This window comes from Kwoniella dejecticola, chromosome 7 (assembly GCF_000512565.2).
Source record: "Kwoniella dejecticola CBS 10117 chromosome 7, complete sequence".
NCBI lineage: Eukaryota > Fungi > Basidiomycota > Tremellomycetes > Tremellales > Cryptococcaceae > Kwoniella > Kwoniella dejecticola.
Genome location: NC_089307.1, coordinates 1493209 through 1510255, shown reverse-complemented (window position 1 = coordinate 1510255; position 17047 = coordinate 1493209). Strand labels below are relative to the sequence as shown.

The following is a 17047-nucleotide window of genomic DNA, read 5'->3' as shown; positions in this document are numbered from 1 at the left end:
ATACGGTAAAAATAAGATACGTGCATCAATAACCTCGCACGGACGATCGTCGATCAACATCACTCACATCCAGGTGTTGAAGCGGCTGCGAGATCATCAGAGAACCGTCTTACGACAAGTCACTGAGCAGCACTGACCATATGATGGATAGTGAATGATATGGAGGGTGATTGGCTAGTATACGGTGATTGATGATCATCGTTGACGATCAGTGTTGACCATGACGAGTCAGTCACCTGCGCTGGCCTATTCGGGGAAAGAGACAGATGATCGTGATCTTGCTCGTGCTGATGATGCGATGCGTCGCAGCAGAGTCGATCGATTGGTCAGCGCTAAACTATGGGGTGATCATATTTGAATATTCCTCGCTACCTGATAGTGGATGATCAGCCATTCTCTCAAAACGTCCGAGATAAGATGGAAGGCATACGTCAAAGATATCCACAAGACCATCCTGCCGAGAGCTTTCGATCTATGGTCCCTGTGTTCCAAGGATCTTACATCGTGCCTTGCGTAATGAGATCGATCGTACCTGATCGACCTACTCAAGTCGTTGAGGTCTTATCGCTACCGATGCGAAGTTGTCTTGAGTCACTGTAGTCTTCTACCCAGTGACAAGTCGTCGTTTTAGTACTTTACCGTAGTATGTCAGCTGATCAAATCAGGAGAAAGATCAGATCATCGCTCGTTCGCTTTGTCAGCTAATTGCAATTTTGGAATCTTACCTTGATGATACTGTGTGTGGTGCAATGCGTACATACATACACTGATGATCCTCGGACTGATCACAACAATAAAAAATACCCCATACCTATTAATGATCATTCTTGCCCCACTGGATGAGATTATATCTTGATTTCCACAGCCATCTTCGCTTCGCCTGCATCCCCATTCCCTTGCCCATCCCCGTTGGCAGACTGCATCCCCCATACAATTTTCTTCTCTACGAACACCATCTCTTGTTCCTCTTTCACCAACGCACCACCTTCGACCTCCCTGATCCTAGTGCGCAATTGCTTGATCGTAGATACGGTCTGTTCAGCTTCGTCATCTCCCTCGCCCTGCCCTTCGGTGTTGCCGGCAAGTAGACTTCCACTTGTACCCGAACTCGGCCGATGTATCTTGATCTTGCTCGTCTCGATCCGAGGGGAAGTGATCGACTCTTCCCATTCCCTACATACTCACAGATACGTCAGCTGCGAATCGTCTTCTACTATCGACACATCAAGCTGGGATTCACTCACGGCGGATCAAACATCCATGTCCTACTACCTCCTTTCTTATCGAAGACTCTACCTAACTTCGCCTTCTTGCGCTTCAATTCCCGTTCCAACTCTTTCTGGCCGTCGTCACTCTTCAGTCCATCAGATCTTCCGTTCGTCTGTAGATGTAGATCAACATCCTCCTCTGACCCCTTCTCTTTTCTTATACGCCATTGCAATTCTCTAGCTAGTGCTTCTGGATCTTTGATGACTTCGTGCGGTATTCTATCCCACACCAATTTTTTCGAACGTTCCTCTTTCTCAGGATTATGCAAGATAGCGATCTGGTTCAACAGAAAATTTGTCAAGTGAACTAGCTGGGATAGGACTCTGTCATGAAGCGGTTTGGTGGGATTCGTTATTGCTCGAGGTCTGTACGCTTGATACTGGCGCAACTGGGTTATATAGCGATCTGCGACGAACCAGCATAATCTACCAGCAAATTCGATCAGTGCAGGTCTATAATCCTCCGAGTAAGCGGACTCCAATCTCACCTCTCAAACATTGGGAACCTGAATCGTTGCGGTACTTTGGTGTCAATTTCGATTTGCCGCAGTCGCAATTCTGCGGAGTAAGGTCAATTAGTTACTATCATCACAATGACCCTTGTCCCATTGGACGCGAACAGCTCACGCGTTTCTACGTCATACGAATGCAAGAAATTGCCTCCGAACACGATGGAGTCCATCGGTGTATACTGTGCGCAGGTCAGCAGAGAGACTTGTACAACCTCGATGAATGACCTACTACAGCATGTATATATCCAGCCGGTATTATCCTTTTCTTTTTAATCAGTACAATGCCTGCGCATCAAATCCAAGTACTCACATAGTATCACCAGCTTTCAGAACCACTTTCCTGACCTCATCACACATATCGGGCAGCCACGTATCTTGCTGCTTCTCATAAGATCCGGACCCTGCTCCATCAACCTTATATCAGCTCCGCATTCCGGATTTAATGAGGATATATTAGCTTACATTCTGCATATGCTTTAAGATTTTCCGTAGTAGGCCGTATGAAGTAGAAGACCTGTCGAGAAAGAGATGAGCTGAATCCGTTCAATGGACTAAGAAGGTAGGTCTCACCTTGGAACCGGTATGTATGGTATAATATACTGAACTAGCTGCGAAGTCGACATGCCAATCCTGTTTCGCACGTTTGATGATCGTCAGCCCGAAATTTGTGTGAATAGTCTTGTCGACTTACCGTCCACGCGCCTTTCATTCCCATCTGGACAAGCAAAATTAGCCCCCTCCATCATGGAGTTTTGGCCCGCACTGAGCTCACCAAGCAGTATAATTGTACTTTGGGGTATGGCATCTTCGCTTCTCCCTTCGGATCCAGTGAGGTCTCGGTAGCCTCGCCATGCTCCTTGACATCCCCATTCGCTGACCCCTCGTCTTCGGCAATAGAATTCTCAGCTGGCGTCGGCGTGTTGACTGGAGTAACTCTGTCTTTATCTTTAACCTTGCCCTTCCCACCCTTCCCACCATTGAGACTGAAGTTCCAGAAATTGTCTACCCAATCTATCTCGCGTACTATTTTGGGAGGCTTGACCTTTTTCGCCAGTTCCGTGTCGGATATTTCCAAGGAAATGATATTGTACACCTTCCTTCGGGACAACGAAGGTGTGCTGACGGGATTTGATGGCGGTAAAAGGTAATTTGCCCATTTCTGCAATGTCCATTGCGAGGATTGCTGAGAAGAAACGTCTAATTCGCTTTGTCGGTCAGCTCAGCAGACCAAATTTGGCCGGACATAGTGGGGAACTGTTGTACTGACCTATGACATCTACCATCCGCTTTGGTCCCACAAGCCTAGCTACGTCCTGCACAGTCAGGTCTTTACCCGGCACTTGTCCGCCTAGCCCGCTGAATCCTCCGTTCTCAGGTTTCACAATTATCGGTTCTCTATGTTCACCATAGAATAGGGTCGGCGGATAATGCGGGTCCGGTGCCGTTCCATCTAGCCATGATCGAGACAACAGATCGCTAGGTACAGACTGATAATTCGCTACGAGGGCAGGGAATTTGTCGGTAAGCAAGCGAGATTGCATGAGGTCATGCTTATGAGTCCCACTCACCGTCCCGTATAACTCTTCCATATTTAGCAGGATTTGCAATCAGGTCTAACCATTGATTCGTTGGTGTGGCTATCGAGTTGTTGAGATTGTTGTAGTCTAGCTGCTTCAGATTTCTCTTTGGTCTTCCTTCGGGTCCTGCTTCCACTGAGCCATTCCGCTCCTGCTTGATGTCATCCCCATTGGACTGGATTTCACCCTCGTCCAGCGATTGGGTCGACTGTCGGACACCAAAAGTCGCATCATCCGTCGCACTGGGCGCACTCATGCGAGCTCTTTTGTTCTGTTTTGTTGGGCCAGCAAGAGATGCTGAGCTAGCCGATCGCTTAAGCTGGGAATCGGACAACGATATACCCTTTTTGAGCGTAGCGGCGAGAGGACGGCGAGGTGGTCTGGGGTTCGAGGGGGAAGATGCTCTTGAAATGCAGGTCAAGCAATACCTGAGAGGAGCATGAGTCCACAACATCAGCTCTTGGTCTCACCAATAAGAATTCCAAGCGGATGCTTTACCATTTATCGATCCACTGTGTCCAGTTGAACCAAGCGCCCTCATCTTTACGATTAGTCTCCGCCTCTTCAACAATGGACGGCGGTATAGTCGATCTGATCTTTTCATCTGCCAGGAAGAGACAGACCGAATGATACCATGTCGAGCATTTTGTGCAGGCTATCCAGACTAGATCTACCTCGCCAGTCACTTGAGTCGAGGGGGGTTGAGGGGGACCGGTGGAGGGACAAAGAGGACAGACTTCCACCTCAGGATCGTTGGATAGGTTGTCTGCGTTATTCGTAACAAGCATCGTAGAAGATTATTGACCCGCTGTCGCTGCTGGTGGTGGGACGAGATGAGGTGCGGAGAGAAGTGTGATATGACGAGCTGAAATTAGACAGCAATATCTGTCATACAAGCAGGAGATCGACATTATTGACAGTCGTCCGACGCGTTAACCCGAAAGTTAACCCAGTTACGTAATACAAAAAGACCCCCGATCACCGCCTTACAACATTCACCGGCGGTTTCATAGAAGGAGGTAAAGATGATGATCCCATGTTCTTCAAGAAACAATAGTGTGACAAATAACATCTGTGATATACCCAAATACCCATATCAGACTCATCTCAGAGTCTCCTCGCCCCTCAATCTCCTCTTTCATATACCTATATGCCCTCTACTCCCGTACAAGACCAGATATTCACATCCAGCTCGCGACCTATCGATCAAGTAAATCCAGAGGGTGTCCACATACACGATGAGCTCGACTTATTGCCTACGACACCTTTGCGGCTCCCGCCAAGGAAGACGCCTCAGTCAAAGGGTAGGAAATTGACAAGATGGAAGGGCAAAAGGGCTAGAGATCTCACTTTAATCGGAGAGGGGGAATGGTAAGCCAATTCATCAATAATGAACGTGTGTCTCGTCATAACAACATTTGCAACCTGTTACAGTCCTTTACTCAACCTTCCCGAGGATGTGATACATACACTTTTGACTCGTTTACCTCCCAAAGATCTCACCAAGCTCGCCCAGACCTGTAGGGACTTGTACGAAGAGCTGGAGGATGAGTCGATATGGCGACAAAGCTACATCAACCGATTCCTTTACGATGGGGCATCTAGAAGTATTCAGGCTAAACAGCATGTCAAAGTACTTGTACAAGGATGTCTGAATACTGGTGGAAGAGGATGGAAGAAGGAAGCTCTCAGCAGGGAATCCATGCTATCGTGAGCCAGAACCGCTTTCACCATCAATGTCAATTTGCTGATGATGATGCTCTATGTAGCCGCTGGACCGACTCAAAAGCCAGCATGGTCGTTCATACACCTCCAGCGGGCCTTATCCACTCTCTGTCCTTGTCATATCCAGCTTTCGTACCTGCTCCAACCAAGAGCTTGGTTGTCGGCAAAAATCATCAAACCCCAAATATCAAAGGCAAATCCCCGATACTTAAGCCAACGACACCGTCAACTCCGCAAGGCCTCGACCCGTGCATGGGTAACCCGGAGGCCTCCAGCTCGAGTACCACGGTCGAAGCCTCGTCGTCGACACCAACACCGGCGAAGATGACGCATCGCCAGAAATACGAAGCTTTGCTGGCTGCGACTACTCGACCCCCGCCCCACGTGCTTAGTGCGTCGTTAGTATTTGGTGGTGTTGTGAGGAGTGATCCTATAAGCGGGAAAGTGTCAAAAGGATTCTGGGGTCCAGGCAGAGATGGTAAGCTGTACCGCATCCTCAGCGTTACGTGGACTGAATGCCAATACGCTGTTTTTCTTAGCCAACTTTCATCTTCGACCTCATCTTGATCCATTTGCGGAACCATCCTGCCTTTACATGCCCAAGCGGACCCAATCTTACATTCTATGGGGCCTCAAAACCGGATCATGCGTACATACAACCATGCAATCTAGACATCACTCCACACACGGGGGCAGGGCATCTTCCGTCAACGTCAGCTCTGAGGTAGTCGATTCTCATTCCGGAGAAGTAACAGATATTTGGGCGCCGCAAAGTGAAGAGGTAGAGAACACCCAATGGATCACAGCAGGCGACGATGGAAAAGTGAAATTATGGAAATTCTATCCTGGTTCGGCTGCGCGATCGGGGAAGCGAACACCGAATGATGCCGTTCCAGCCAAGATCGAGTGCGTTTTTTCGTCCCAGGTAATCGGTGCGCCCTTAGAAAATCGATCAGACGCTTCGAAGAGACGGCAGAACGGCAGGGCTGATCCGATCATCTTCGCTCGATTTCGCCCTCATCACGATATTGCCTGTGGAGTGACACACGACGGAGACTTGCGGGTCTGGTTCAGCGCTTCCTCGCAACCGGTGGAAATCCGTTTGGATGTCGGCTCGCAAGAATTGGAGGGCGGTGTGAAAAGCCTACATCTTGATGCCAAAGTGATAGCGGATCAAGTGACAGCGAGTATTCTGATACATCATCGAAGATCACCTTCTTTAGCTCGATACGACGTCACCCCGGACGGCAATGTGAGTACCACAACGTACAGCACACCGACTGGAAGCTCGATATCAACCATTCATACTTCATTTCAACCTACAAATCCCATTTCATCGCCATCACCCAAAGGAACGCTTTCAGCGCGTATGATCGCTCCGGGAGAAACGCCTGAACCGATCTCTCCCATGAACGAGGAGACCAACCCCTTCTTGTCTCCCCAATCTGGCGCCGAGATGGGGTACGGTAAATTTGTCATGGCGGGTGACGAGACGGGCTATATACATATATGGCCGTGGGACTCAGATGGTGGAGAATCTGAGCCCTTCCCGATCAGGTCATGGGAAGCGATGAATGGCAAAGTGACTGCTTTGGATTATTCTTGCGGCATAGTTGCAGTCGGAAGGTAAGTCTGCCATCTGCGATGCATCGGACGTCAACAAGCTGACCAACAATACAGCTACGATGGATACATCAAGATCTATGATCCCCTTCCAACATCTCCAAGCCTGCTGCGCACATTCCATGCATCTCGCTTATCGCCCGGCGAATTGCTCGTCGCTGCTTCCGAAGAACCTGACGCAAGGTATTACACCGTTAACAAGGTGATCTTGGAGAATGACTTGGTAGTAGCTTCGATAGGGAGAAAAGTGTTTGCTTGGCGTGCTGGATCTGGAAAAGGACGGACGGGCGGGAAAGAGAGTGGATGGAGGCGGACGAGTGGTCCGAGAGGTGACGGCAAGGGCTCTTCGAGAGGTCTAGGTAAATCCGCGCATTTTATCCATTCTTCGAGGAGCCTTGCATGGGCACATGGCTAACGTTTGATGTCAATGGTAGATATGAAAGCTATACATCGAGCTGCGGTTGACGACAACTCGGATCTTGAAACACCTACAAAGGTGACTTCGAGGCATGAAGCCCGAGAAGTGCAAGCTATGGAAGATATGGGACTGGACGGGGAAGATGCTTTGCAGTATGCGTTGCTGCTTTCTATGGAAGATCAAGATCGAGTCGATCCATCACAGCATGAAGAAGAAGAAACTGCTGAAATCAGCTGGGATGCTTCGAGCAGGAACTCATCCACGCCCGTCACCGACAGCTATAATGTCGAAGAGATGGAAATGGATGCGGAGACGAGAGAAGCGATTAGACAGGTCGAGGCGTATCAAAGGCAAGAAGAAGATGAGCTGAATAGGGTATTGGAGATGATCAGGCTATCTGAAGCGAGCGAAGGTGGAGGACGGTCGATCTAGCGGATCCAGGAATCTCAAGTGGGCATCAGGAAATATCTGCAACATACTTGAGCGACCTGCTTGAAATGCGAAACCCAACTGTAATCTCAGTGCAGCCTGAATGGGCAAGGCGATGTTTTGATGCCGTCTGATGCTGTCCATCATCATCTCATCTCTTTCTCACGATTTCAGGACGTCATTATCGAAGCCGTGATATACCAGGATATCCTCACAGTCGTTCAATCGATACCAGATTGATTTCCGTCCTCAATGACAAAACAACATGGAACGAACGCCTTGTGCACTCTCATCTGCTGTGCTGTTTGTTTGGTCTATCTCACTATATTGTCTGAGGGATGGCAGAAGCATAAGAATAAACTACGACACCCGAGATTCCCAAGTTGTCCCCAGCCTTGGTACTGATCGAGCGATATCCAGCTTAACTTCACAGAACGGACGGGATGTGGTGTTTTATAGATTCTATGATCGTAGATAGTCGGTCCTCGCAATGCGGGATATTGGTTGAGTGTCGAATGAGATCTTACTTCTCAGGCAAACGACAAGTGCTTTTCTGGTGGCAACTTGGGATGACGATCTAGCTGGAGACTCCCATCGTCATAGCTTACATGGTAGCTAACACAAGGACAAATGCGCTGGAGTCATGTTGAGGTGTGCAGTGCAACCATGGCCTGGCTACCGAAAATACACAAAGCAGCGTAAACCTGCTTATGACGAATTTAGACTAGCTGAAACGCAGAAGCAACCGATAAGCGTTCTCCGAAAGGATTTCTCCTTTCACCCTAAGTCGTAAAAGGTGGCACCCACACACTCCGGTTCATGATCGATACTACAAAAGCGCCCGACATGGAGATGATATCGCAAGAATAGCAGAACACCACACATACCCCAGCTTCACCGTCCACACACTCACAACATGGCTGACCCCAACCACCCTTCTCATCACAGTCCATACTCTTACTACCATGAACCCCCGCGGGAGGAAGGTCATGCGGAAGGTCACAACCAAGAGCATTGGTATGATATGGCTCCGGCTTCTTCGGGGGGCTACAGTCAGCAACCCTATGGATGGCATCAAGAGGAACAGTTCCAACACGCCCATTCATCGCAGGTTTTCGACCCTTCGTCGAATGTCTCTGACGGAACAGCAGCTCATTCGCTCGGACACCTACCGGACTCGGACTTGTGGAGACTCGCCGCTAATGTGGAGGATAATGTGGCATCTGTGTCAAGACAACATCAACGGACATATGACCAGGCATACCGAGGCACGACCCTCGGACATTACCATCACCACGGGACATCAAGTGCCGCTACGGCTCGGGATGATCGCCAAATCAGAGGTCTCAATTTGAATTCGTTCAGAGCTGCCAAGGTAATCCCTAGCTTCTGTGAGAAGGGAGCAAGTAGGCTCAAACAAGCCTACAAGATACATGGTACCTCGAGCGGCTTGGGATGGCGAGTGGTCTCCGACGGTCTGACCTGGGGCCAGTACGAACATGTCAAGGGAGTTCCAGCAGCGTATCCGAACGATACACACGAAGCCCGTTGGTCTGCCCAAATCACAGTTCACACCGGGTCAGATTTCGAAAATGCTCGAAATCCTTGTTTCCAGAATTGGACGGTCACAGATCAGCCCGAGAACCCGAGTGAGGACAGCAAGCTTGCTAAGAAAAGGGAAACTGACTGCTTTACTCTTTTCAAAGAGCAACACACCGTCAATCCCAACGAGAAGCCCCTAAAACTAAGATCGATGGCGAATGCGTACACGACCGTTATCAACGGCTCAGTCTGGAGCCCCCTTCAGAAGAAGAATTACGATGCCACGATTGAAATTAGGATGGACTTGATCAATTTACCAGACAGTGATACGTCCAGTCAAGCTCAGCTGCCATACGATGTCCCGAGTACCACTGAGTACGCCCCAGATGGATCTCAGTCTCAGAACCACAATGCTTGGACCGGATATCAATGGAGCACAGGCAATGGCCAATACTGAGATGGGCGTGGCGGAGCCTGGATCATATTAGACGACGTGAACAATGCACCACTGGAGTTTTACACGTATCTATGATCATCATTCCACATGATACTAGCATGCAGACACTACTCGATACTGACATAGTCTGTGGATATTGTCTCCAGATTCATCTCGGGCTTCTGTCCGCCTCGTGATCGGACTTTGCCTTGTTATTCAACTATGCACAGATGGGAACCCTCAATCCCATACGTGAAGTGCAAATCCCCTGGACGCTCGGAGAGAATTCACGATCATAAGGCAGGCATTTAGAGGCAGAAGTTGAAGTGCCGAATATGTCGGAATGTCGCGCCATACAGCGGAGTGACCAGCACTCTGAAGGTGGGTGGACAATGCGACCTCATGAATCTTTGCAGCATGGGAAGATATGCACCTTTGTCTATCATCTCAGTGCTCAGGTAGTCAGGAGAACTCCGAATGAAGCAACCCCGGCGGATGCTGGTCATAATGTAGTAAGGTGGAGTTTAGCTCCAACAGTCGCACAGAGTGAGTTTCGCGCCAGAAGGATGTCTTGTGTTTCAGTCTCAGTTATGCATATGATCTGGTCGTCATCGTCTGATGTCTCCATGTCGAGGAGGTATCGCTCAAGAGATCTCGGTTCGATTAGCTACGGAGGGCTTGTCGGCTGATTTCGTGATCGCCGAAGTTGTCGCTGTATCAATTCGCAGTCCTCATTACATCGTCCGACGATATGACGCAAATTCTTCAATTCAACCCACGAAGGCATGGGATGTTGACTATGTGCCCAAGCCTATGATAGCATAATCAAGTCATTTGCACCAGAATGTAATCTGTCATCAAACTTATCACCGCCGCCGACGAATTGTCGATCGCCAAGAACGTGGCGGCCGAGTGCGAATGACGAGACCGGCGGTCAAAATCACGTAAATTCCCCCGAGCTATTTTGGGAATCTCTTCTACGGTGGGACTTGGTATCGCCAAGACGTCAACCTCGGCGATCGGATATCCGCCTTGATCTCCGCCAAGCCATGGAGATGATGTTGTCAATAGGTAGGTGTGCATGGGAGAGAGGGAGACGGGCACCTGATTTACGCCTCATACACATTATCAGTATTGACAAAGGTACACTCGGGCACCGATGTCTCTCGATACCCATCAGAATGGTTCCCAACAGACGAATTGTCAGACATATAAAGGCCGTGACATCTGAGGGATGATCAGGATGTTTCTCTTCCAATTCAAACCAAATCATCCCAATCCCTTAGTCCGTCACCAGTCTTGTCAACAAAAACATCCCGGACAATAATAACATCACCCGAATACATCATTGAGAACATCAACAATGAAAGTCTTCGTCACCGGCGCTACAGGATGGGTAGGACGACACGTCGTACCTGAGCTCCAGAGCCATGGGCATGAAGTCACTGCTATAGCGAGGTCGGATAGCTCGGTGAGTTCCCTTCAGAGAACATCCCCATAATCTGTATCCCCTCATCCTACGTTCGTCAACACTAGAACGGTGAACTGTCCCGCTCTTCCCCATAGGTACCCGTGAGCTGTTGCTGATTTGTCTTCATTGTGAATGCACGTAGGCCGCCGCTCTCGAGAGACAAGGCGTCAAAGTTGTTAGAGGTGGTCTTGAAGATACCGATGTCCTTCACTCCTCCGCCAAAGAAGCAGATGCGGTGATCCACTTGGCTTATATCCATGATTTCTCAGACTACGGAGGTAAACCGGCCCAAAGTGAGTTCAGCGCACAGATCATGCCACCTTCTCCCCATAGTCCTTCGCTTTTGAGCACCTCAACCTTCTGAGCCATCCCATACATCTACTCTCACAAGTCTCCATGACTCCCATGTCCATACTATCTCTTGGTGCTCCGACGCCACAGAACCTTTTCGGCTGACCAGGTCCCTCTATCCGTTCCTAGTCGATTTCGAAGCTATCAAAGCCCTCGCCTCCGCATTGGAAGGCACCAATAAGCCCTTCGTCGGCACCTCCGGAGCACTAGGTCTTCCCGGTGCTCAAACCGAGAAAGAATCTTCGCTTGGTGGACCTCGTAAACAAGGAGAAGAGATCGCCTTTTCATTCACCGAGAAGGGCGTCCGACCAATCGTCGTCAGATTAGCCCCATCAGTTCACGGGGATGGCGATTACGGATTCGTCCCTATCGTCATTGGTTTCGCCAAGAAATCCGGATACTCAGCTTATGTCGAAGATAAACCCATCAGATGGCCCGGGTGCCATGTCAAAGATGCCGCTGTATTATACAGATTAGCTATCGAGAAGGATCTACCTGGAGGAACGGTGTTGCACGGTGTTGCCGAGCCTGGAGTTCCATTCTCGGAGATCGCTAAATCCGTTGGAAACGGTTTAGGTTTAGAGACTAAGGCTTTGAATTCGAAGGAGAATGGAGAGGAGGTCAAGGGCCACTTCGGATGGATGTCGATGCTTCTCAATTACGATTGCGATGCGAAGAACGAGATCACGAAACAGATCACGGGCTGGACACCGAAAGAGAAGGGTTTATTGGATGATATCAAAACCGGAACTTATTTCCAGAAGTAAGGTCTGAAGCACGCCTTCGAACCCGTGTAAAACAAAATAATCTCGTATGTCTTGATGATGACGCCGTTGAGATGTATCGTATATGTGAATGCATTTACTGGTCTCGCGCTGTTTTCGCTACCAATGGGGGAAACTCTTTCTAATCATGCTAGGATGTCCATAACGATGAATGCCATGTATGAGTACTGTCTATGCAATGTCCTGTATGCTGTTTGACCGTATTGTACAAAATAGTGTCCGTGAATATCAAAGTATGGCAACCCATTCCGATTATATCTTGATTATACCTGCCCTATCTATTCCTTTGGATTCAGACAGTCCATATCCCATTGAACGTATCGTATCATTCGTTCAAAACTATGTCAAGTCGACTTCCAAATCTTCAGAAATCCCTTGCTCCCGTCCTGGTGATGATTCGATTCCTTACCTCTCTCAACCTGTGCAGATGGTTAATTGGGGCAGAAGTGGGAGCGACAGCTCGTCTTGCGGGACCTTCTTCAGTCGAGTTTTGCCCTGCGCAAAGCTGAAAGATCACTCGCGTCAGTATACACTAGATACAGGTGAGGACGATGATTATGATGGTGTTACTAGACTCACCCCTTTCCAATCTTCGGGCTGATCGAATTTCTGCATATCTTGTGGTCGCACGATGACCGTAGCGAGCTGATGTACAATGGGAATATCAATGATAAGTAGACGTTCAATGATGTCTCAGATGATGAGATAATGGACTATACCATCCATCTCACCTTTCCGACTGCCAAGTGCCAACCAATATGACAATGCAAAGCCCACACACCAGGATTATCTGTCCGTATCCTCAAGATGGCATACGCATTACCAGGTATGAAGATCGTATCTCTTCTGAGCGGGTTCGTGATATTGGTCAGATCCATAGCTTGAGCTTCTTCAACCGTCAAATTCCCATCGCCTCTCTTGATCAGCTGGAACTCGTTTCCATGAAGATGATAAGGGTGGTCGATCCCCCCATCAAGGTTGTTGAGGATCAAGTCGACATAGCCGTCTTGATCGAATGTGACTTGAGCTACGTTTTCGTTGGTGTAATTCCCGTTATCGATGATTTGGGGTAAGATCGGGTCCCATTGTTTGTTCTGGAACGAGATATTGTTAAATGCCTGTAAAACATTATTCCGAACGAATCAGCTTTTGATCGGAAAGTGGCAAGCGGGAATGGCGGACGCCGACTCACGAATCCGGTGATATTCTGACCCTCGGTCCCTAAAAATGTACCGAATTTACTTGAGAGCGAGAGCGTTTGTAATGGCTTGGTGAAGGCATCGATGGCTACTCGGGGACTGAGGGATACACAAATGAGCTTGGAATGGCATCTCCGGGCATCTGTGGCTCACTGCAATTCGTATTGATCGTCTAAGTCGCGGCACGGAGAATCGAAAGCGGCGAGATCATCCCTAATATGTCAGATCATTTAAAGAATATCAGGTACTGTTCCTACAACTTTCGCGTGGTTCCGGCAACTCACCAAGGATGATCTTCAGGTTCTTCGCCTTGATCATCGTACTCCTCATTGTTGTTAGTGTACCTCAGAACGGCCCAAGTATCCTGCTGAACCTTGTCCATACAACCAGCAGCGACATTCACCCTCAATTTGAACTTGTTTCCAGCTTGACCTTGGGTGGCATTTAGAAGGACCGAATACCTCTGGGCAGGCGCGACAGGGATCTCATGGATCAGGTGGCCGTATACGGGATCGGTGTCGACCTCGACCACCTCCATCTCGTGTTGATCAAATGACACTCTTAACATGGAATGAGCGCCGGTGTTGATTATTCGGAATCTGGTGGTTTCGTTCGCTATCACAGGTACTTCGGCTCGAGGTGGTGGAACACATTCTAAGTGTTCCGGCCAGTTTGGGTCATCTTGAGAGCAATGACCCTGTATTGTTCAGGCGTCAGTCTCTATACGTCGCATGGACGCATGAATACGTGGACACTTACAACATCATTGATCAGGATGGAATCGCCTTTAGGCGCACCCGGAGACTGAAAGATCGGATAGCGCCCTCAGCTTTCATCAACATGCTGAAGGAATTGGAAGTAGAGGTAAAGCGGACTTACACCTCTGTATCCTTCTGGTGACTTGAGAGCAGCTACGATATCGGTCGATTGGTCGTGCCTAGTGGTCATTGAGACATTAGCCATGGTACTGCAAGACTAAGCGAGAACCACTGACATCCAGTCCTGTATCAGAAGTACCCTTTCGTTATGGTAATCTCGACCTCGCTGCAATGGGTCATCCGGGGAATGTATGATGAAACTGATTGTTGTCGTCAGCCCACACGCCCAGGCTCATGAAGTCGATGATAAGTTGTACCACTCACGGCCCGGCAATGCCGTCGGCCATTGTATTGGCGAAATGCGAATGATACCAATAAGTACCATATTGTTCCACAATCGGGAACTCGTATGTGAAACTTTGGCCGGGTGGTATAGGGCACTGTTGAGCACCGATGAAAGGCGTTCAGCAAGGTAGAACAACGGGTTTGGTGCTGAAATGCTCACCTGAGTGACTCCAGGAACACCGTCCATCAAGTTCGTGCCATTTTGGGAGATACCATGCCAATCTGGCGTATCCCGCTGTCATCAGCCACGACATTGGCAAGTCATATAAAGACCAAAAGCTTACGGATAGTTTGGGGGATATCCAAACTATTTTTCACATGGACACGAATCGTATCTCCCGTATTGCATTCGATCAGGGGAGCAGGAAATTCTCCGTTGACGGTATAGATCTGTCGTTCGTATCCATCGGGGTTCGCGGTCACAGCTCTACAGCCAGAGAGGCTGTCAGACACAGTGTTTTCATGACCGACAAAAGCGGCAGAGTCAAGCGACTCACTTGATCTCAAAATCATATTCTCTGACTTGCTGCGAAGGCGGAAAATTTCCTAATCAGCCCTCAGAATATCTTGACGTTGTCATTCAAGTAGAGCAGATTACGGCACGAAGGCTTACAGGTTCATTCGTGATCACAAAATCGTTGGACAGTATGAAGGTCTTTTTGTTGGAAATGGCGTATTGCGAAGGCAACGGATCATCGCTCGTAGCTGATCCAGATATTCTGAAACATCATATCATCAGATAAATACACGATGCACGGAGATTGACCACCAGACAGCCAATCAATCTGCAAACTTACTCTGCATAACTCTCACCGAGGTAAGAGGTAATCGCTTCTCCAAGATCACCGCTGAACGCGCTGTCCGCGCTGGATTGCGCTAACACCATATGTGGTATCGAGGATAATAGCCCGAGCAGACTGATGAAATTTCGCATACTGGTCAGTCGCTGTAAGGGAGCTTAGATTGACCGTTGTCGTTGTCGATGAAGATAGGGTGAGTTGACGTGGGTTTCCAAAGTCGACGGAATGCGAGTAGATAGGATTGGCGGATTAGAGCTGTGATGTCTGTATATTAAATGACCTATGTGTGAATTATAGTTCGATAAGATTAGAATGATATTCAGAAAGAATGGTCAGATTGAGTAAGTCGAGTTGAGTAAAGTAAAGTAAATTCGAAAGAAGGTAAAGTCAAAACGAAGGAACGAAAATCCAAAGAAATGCCTCGAACTGCTGCGGATGACGGTACATGTGTGACAGTATGACAAGATAAGATCAGTGAAGGGTTTTATATATGAAGTCCGACCAAGACCAAACACGAAAAAGGGCTCGAAATCACAGGAGGGAGGGTACCCGATCCTTTCATCGGAATTTAGGTAGAATGGATGATGAAGATCAAACGCAAGTTCGGAAAGTTCGGTGACCTTTCCTTTGAGCTGATTTTCGGTTGAGAGCCGCTCATATCCCCATACGAAAACAAAGACAAAGTAGGCGGGTACAGGAGGTGTAATCCAGGTTGCTAAGGCTTGATCTTGGCTCGAAGTGAGATGTGAGAAAAGAAAGGGACAAAGGAGTAGTGACGGGATTAGACTCTCACTCACAGCGACAAGATGAGAAGTACAGAGCAGCGTTCTTCGAATTCGAGGCTTTCCCGATTAGATATTTTGACTTGATTTACAGTCTAAGCTATCTGGGCGATAAGCGCTAATTGGTGATTGGATTTAGCGGCTGCCGGCTACTTTAGGTTGATAATCAGAGTCTAGATGTCTGTCAAGTGATTGACCTAAAACACTAAGGGCTTGGAATCACTTTAGCGGGAAGCGAAAGTCGTTTGAAAGATCGTCGTAAATTAGTGGGTTGAGGCCAGGTGATGGGAAGGAGAGAGAGATATCAAAATGAAGTGTCCCAAGCTGCTCTGTCGTTGACTGGTACAAGAAAACCACAATGGCAATTGAGCGAGTCTCGTCTTTCCGACTGTATTATAGGTCAGACAGCGAAGGAGATGCGCGCAGGAGATGCGTGAAACAGAATATGGCATCGCGATGTCGAAGAATGAGAGCAGAACTTTATCACTCACAGAGGAGTAGTCCAAGCAGGCTGACCGACGGCTCTTGCTCGCCATGTACTGCGCAATCCCTGCTTTTTGATTTTTGAAGTCGAAGGATACTGGAATCCGATACCTCGGTAGAACAGGTAGAATAGAGGTTCGTGAGAAATCTCGGTGGTTGAGCTTCCTTTGGCTTGATGGCAGTGTGAGAAAATGGAAATTGCGGAGAGAATTACGGGTACGGATTCGCCGTCTGGGGTTGATCGTTTGACTGGTTGGTGGGAAAGTGAAAGGAGCGAGATCAATAAAGGATGTGTGATGTTGCCAATGGGATAGATTATTGAGGTGTCCTTTTACTTATATACTTTTCCGCTTTCGAGATATTGTTGATCTGACCGGATCCATCCGACAAGCAGTGCTGTACTTTCTTCCTGAGCTGAGATACTGAGCAGGACAGAAGCCTTCCTTTCGGTCGTTGATCCGTGTCCGCAGGTACGACTGCGTA

At 48.5% G+C, this 17047-nt stretch overlaps 5 protein-coding genes and 1 non-coding gene across 6 annotated transcripts; 3 read left to right on the top strand and 3 right to left on the bottom strand.

Moving 5' to 3' along the window:
* Positions 1–845: 845 nt before the first annotated feature.
* On the bottom strand, positions 846–4145 carry I303_106187 (uncharacterized protein; the record flags this gene model as incomplete). The annotated part of the gene is made up of 13 exons (XM_018409488.1): positions 846–1173; positions 1245–1694; positions 1757–1826; positions 1896–1959; positions 2010–2040; positions 2091–2181; positions 2243–2294; positions 2351–2410; positions 2472–2495; positions 2553–2977; positions 3048–3278; positions 3349–3785; positions 3856–4145. The coding sequence occupies 13 exons, from the start codon at positions 4143–4145 to the stop codon at positions 846–848; spliced, it is 2553 nt and encodes an 850-aa protein (XP_018261761.1).
* Positions 4146–4507: 362 nt separating this feature from the next.
* I303_106186 (uncharacterized protein) lies at positions 4508–7555 on the top strand (the record flags this gene model as incomplete). Its single annotated transcript, XM_065969325.1, has 6 exons — positions 4508–4728; positions 4792–5067; positions 5127–5560; positions 5622–6708; positions 6763–7064; positions 7140–7555. The coding sequence occupies 6 exons, from the start codon at positions 4508–4510 to the stop codon at positions 7553–7555; spliced, it is 2736 nt and encodes a 911-aa protein (XP_065825397.1).
* Positions 7556–7910: 355 nt separating this feature from the next.
* I303_106185 lies at positions 7911–8025 on the bottom strand. The gene has a single exon (XR_001936513.2). It is a non-coding gene; the product is annotated as a 5S ribosomal RNA (ribosomal RNA).
* A 443-nt stretch (positions 8026–8468) lies between these two features.
* On the top strand, positions 8469–9551 carry I303_106184 (uncharacterized protein; the record flags this gene model as incomplete). Its single annotated transcript, XM_018409486.1, has 1 exon — positions 8469–9551. One exon carries the CDS (start codon positions 8469–8471, stop codon positions 9549–9551), a length of 1083 nt encoding a protein of 360 aa, XP_018261759.1.
* A 1342-nt stretch (positions 9552–10893) lies between these two features.
* On the top strand, positions 10894–12119 carry I303_106183 (uncharacterized protein; the record flags this gene model as incomplete). The annotated part of the gene is made up of 3 exons (XM_018409485.1): positions 10894–11001; positions 11144–11294; positions 11482–12119. The coding sequence occupies 3 exons, from the start codon at positions 10894–10896 to the stop codon at positions 12117–12119; spliced, it is 897 nt and encodes a 298-aa protein (XP_018261758.1).
* A 382-nt stretch (positions 12120–12501) lies between these two features.
* Positions 12502–15433, bottom strand: I303_106182 (uncharacterized protein; the record flags this gene model as incomplete). Its single annotated transcript, XM_065969324.1, has 15 exons — positions 12502–12642; positions 12717–12782; positions 12869–13255; positions 13330–13435; positions 13490–13549; positions 13621–14033; positions 14096–14140; positions 14216–14273; positions 14331–14414; positions 14479–14594; positions 14660–14721; positions 14784–14926; positions 14997–15025; positions 15113–15218; positions 15297–15433. The coding sequence occupies 15 exons, from the start codon at positions 15431–15433 to the stop codon at positions 12502–12504; spliced, it is 1953 nt and encodes a 650-aa protein (XP_065825396.1).
* Between the last annotated feature and the right edge of the window lie 1614 nt (positions 15434–17047).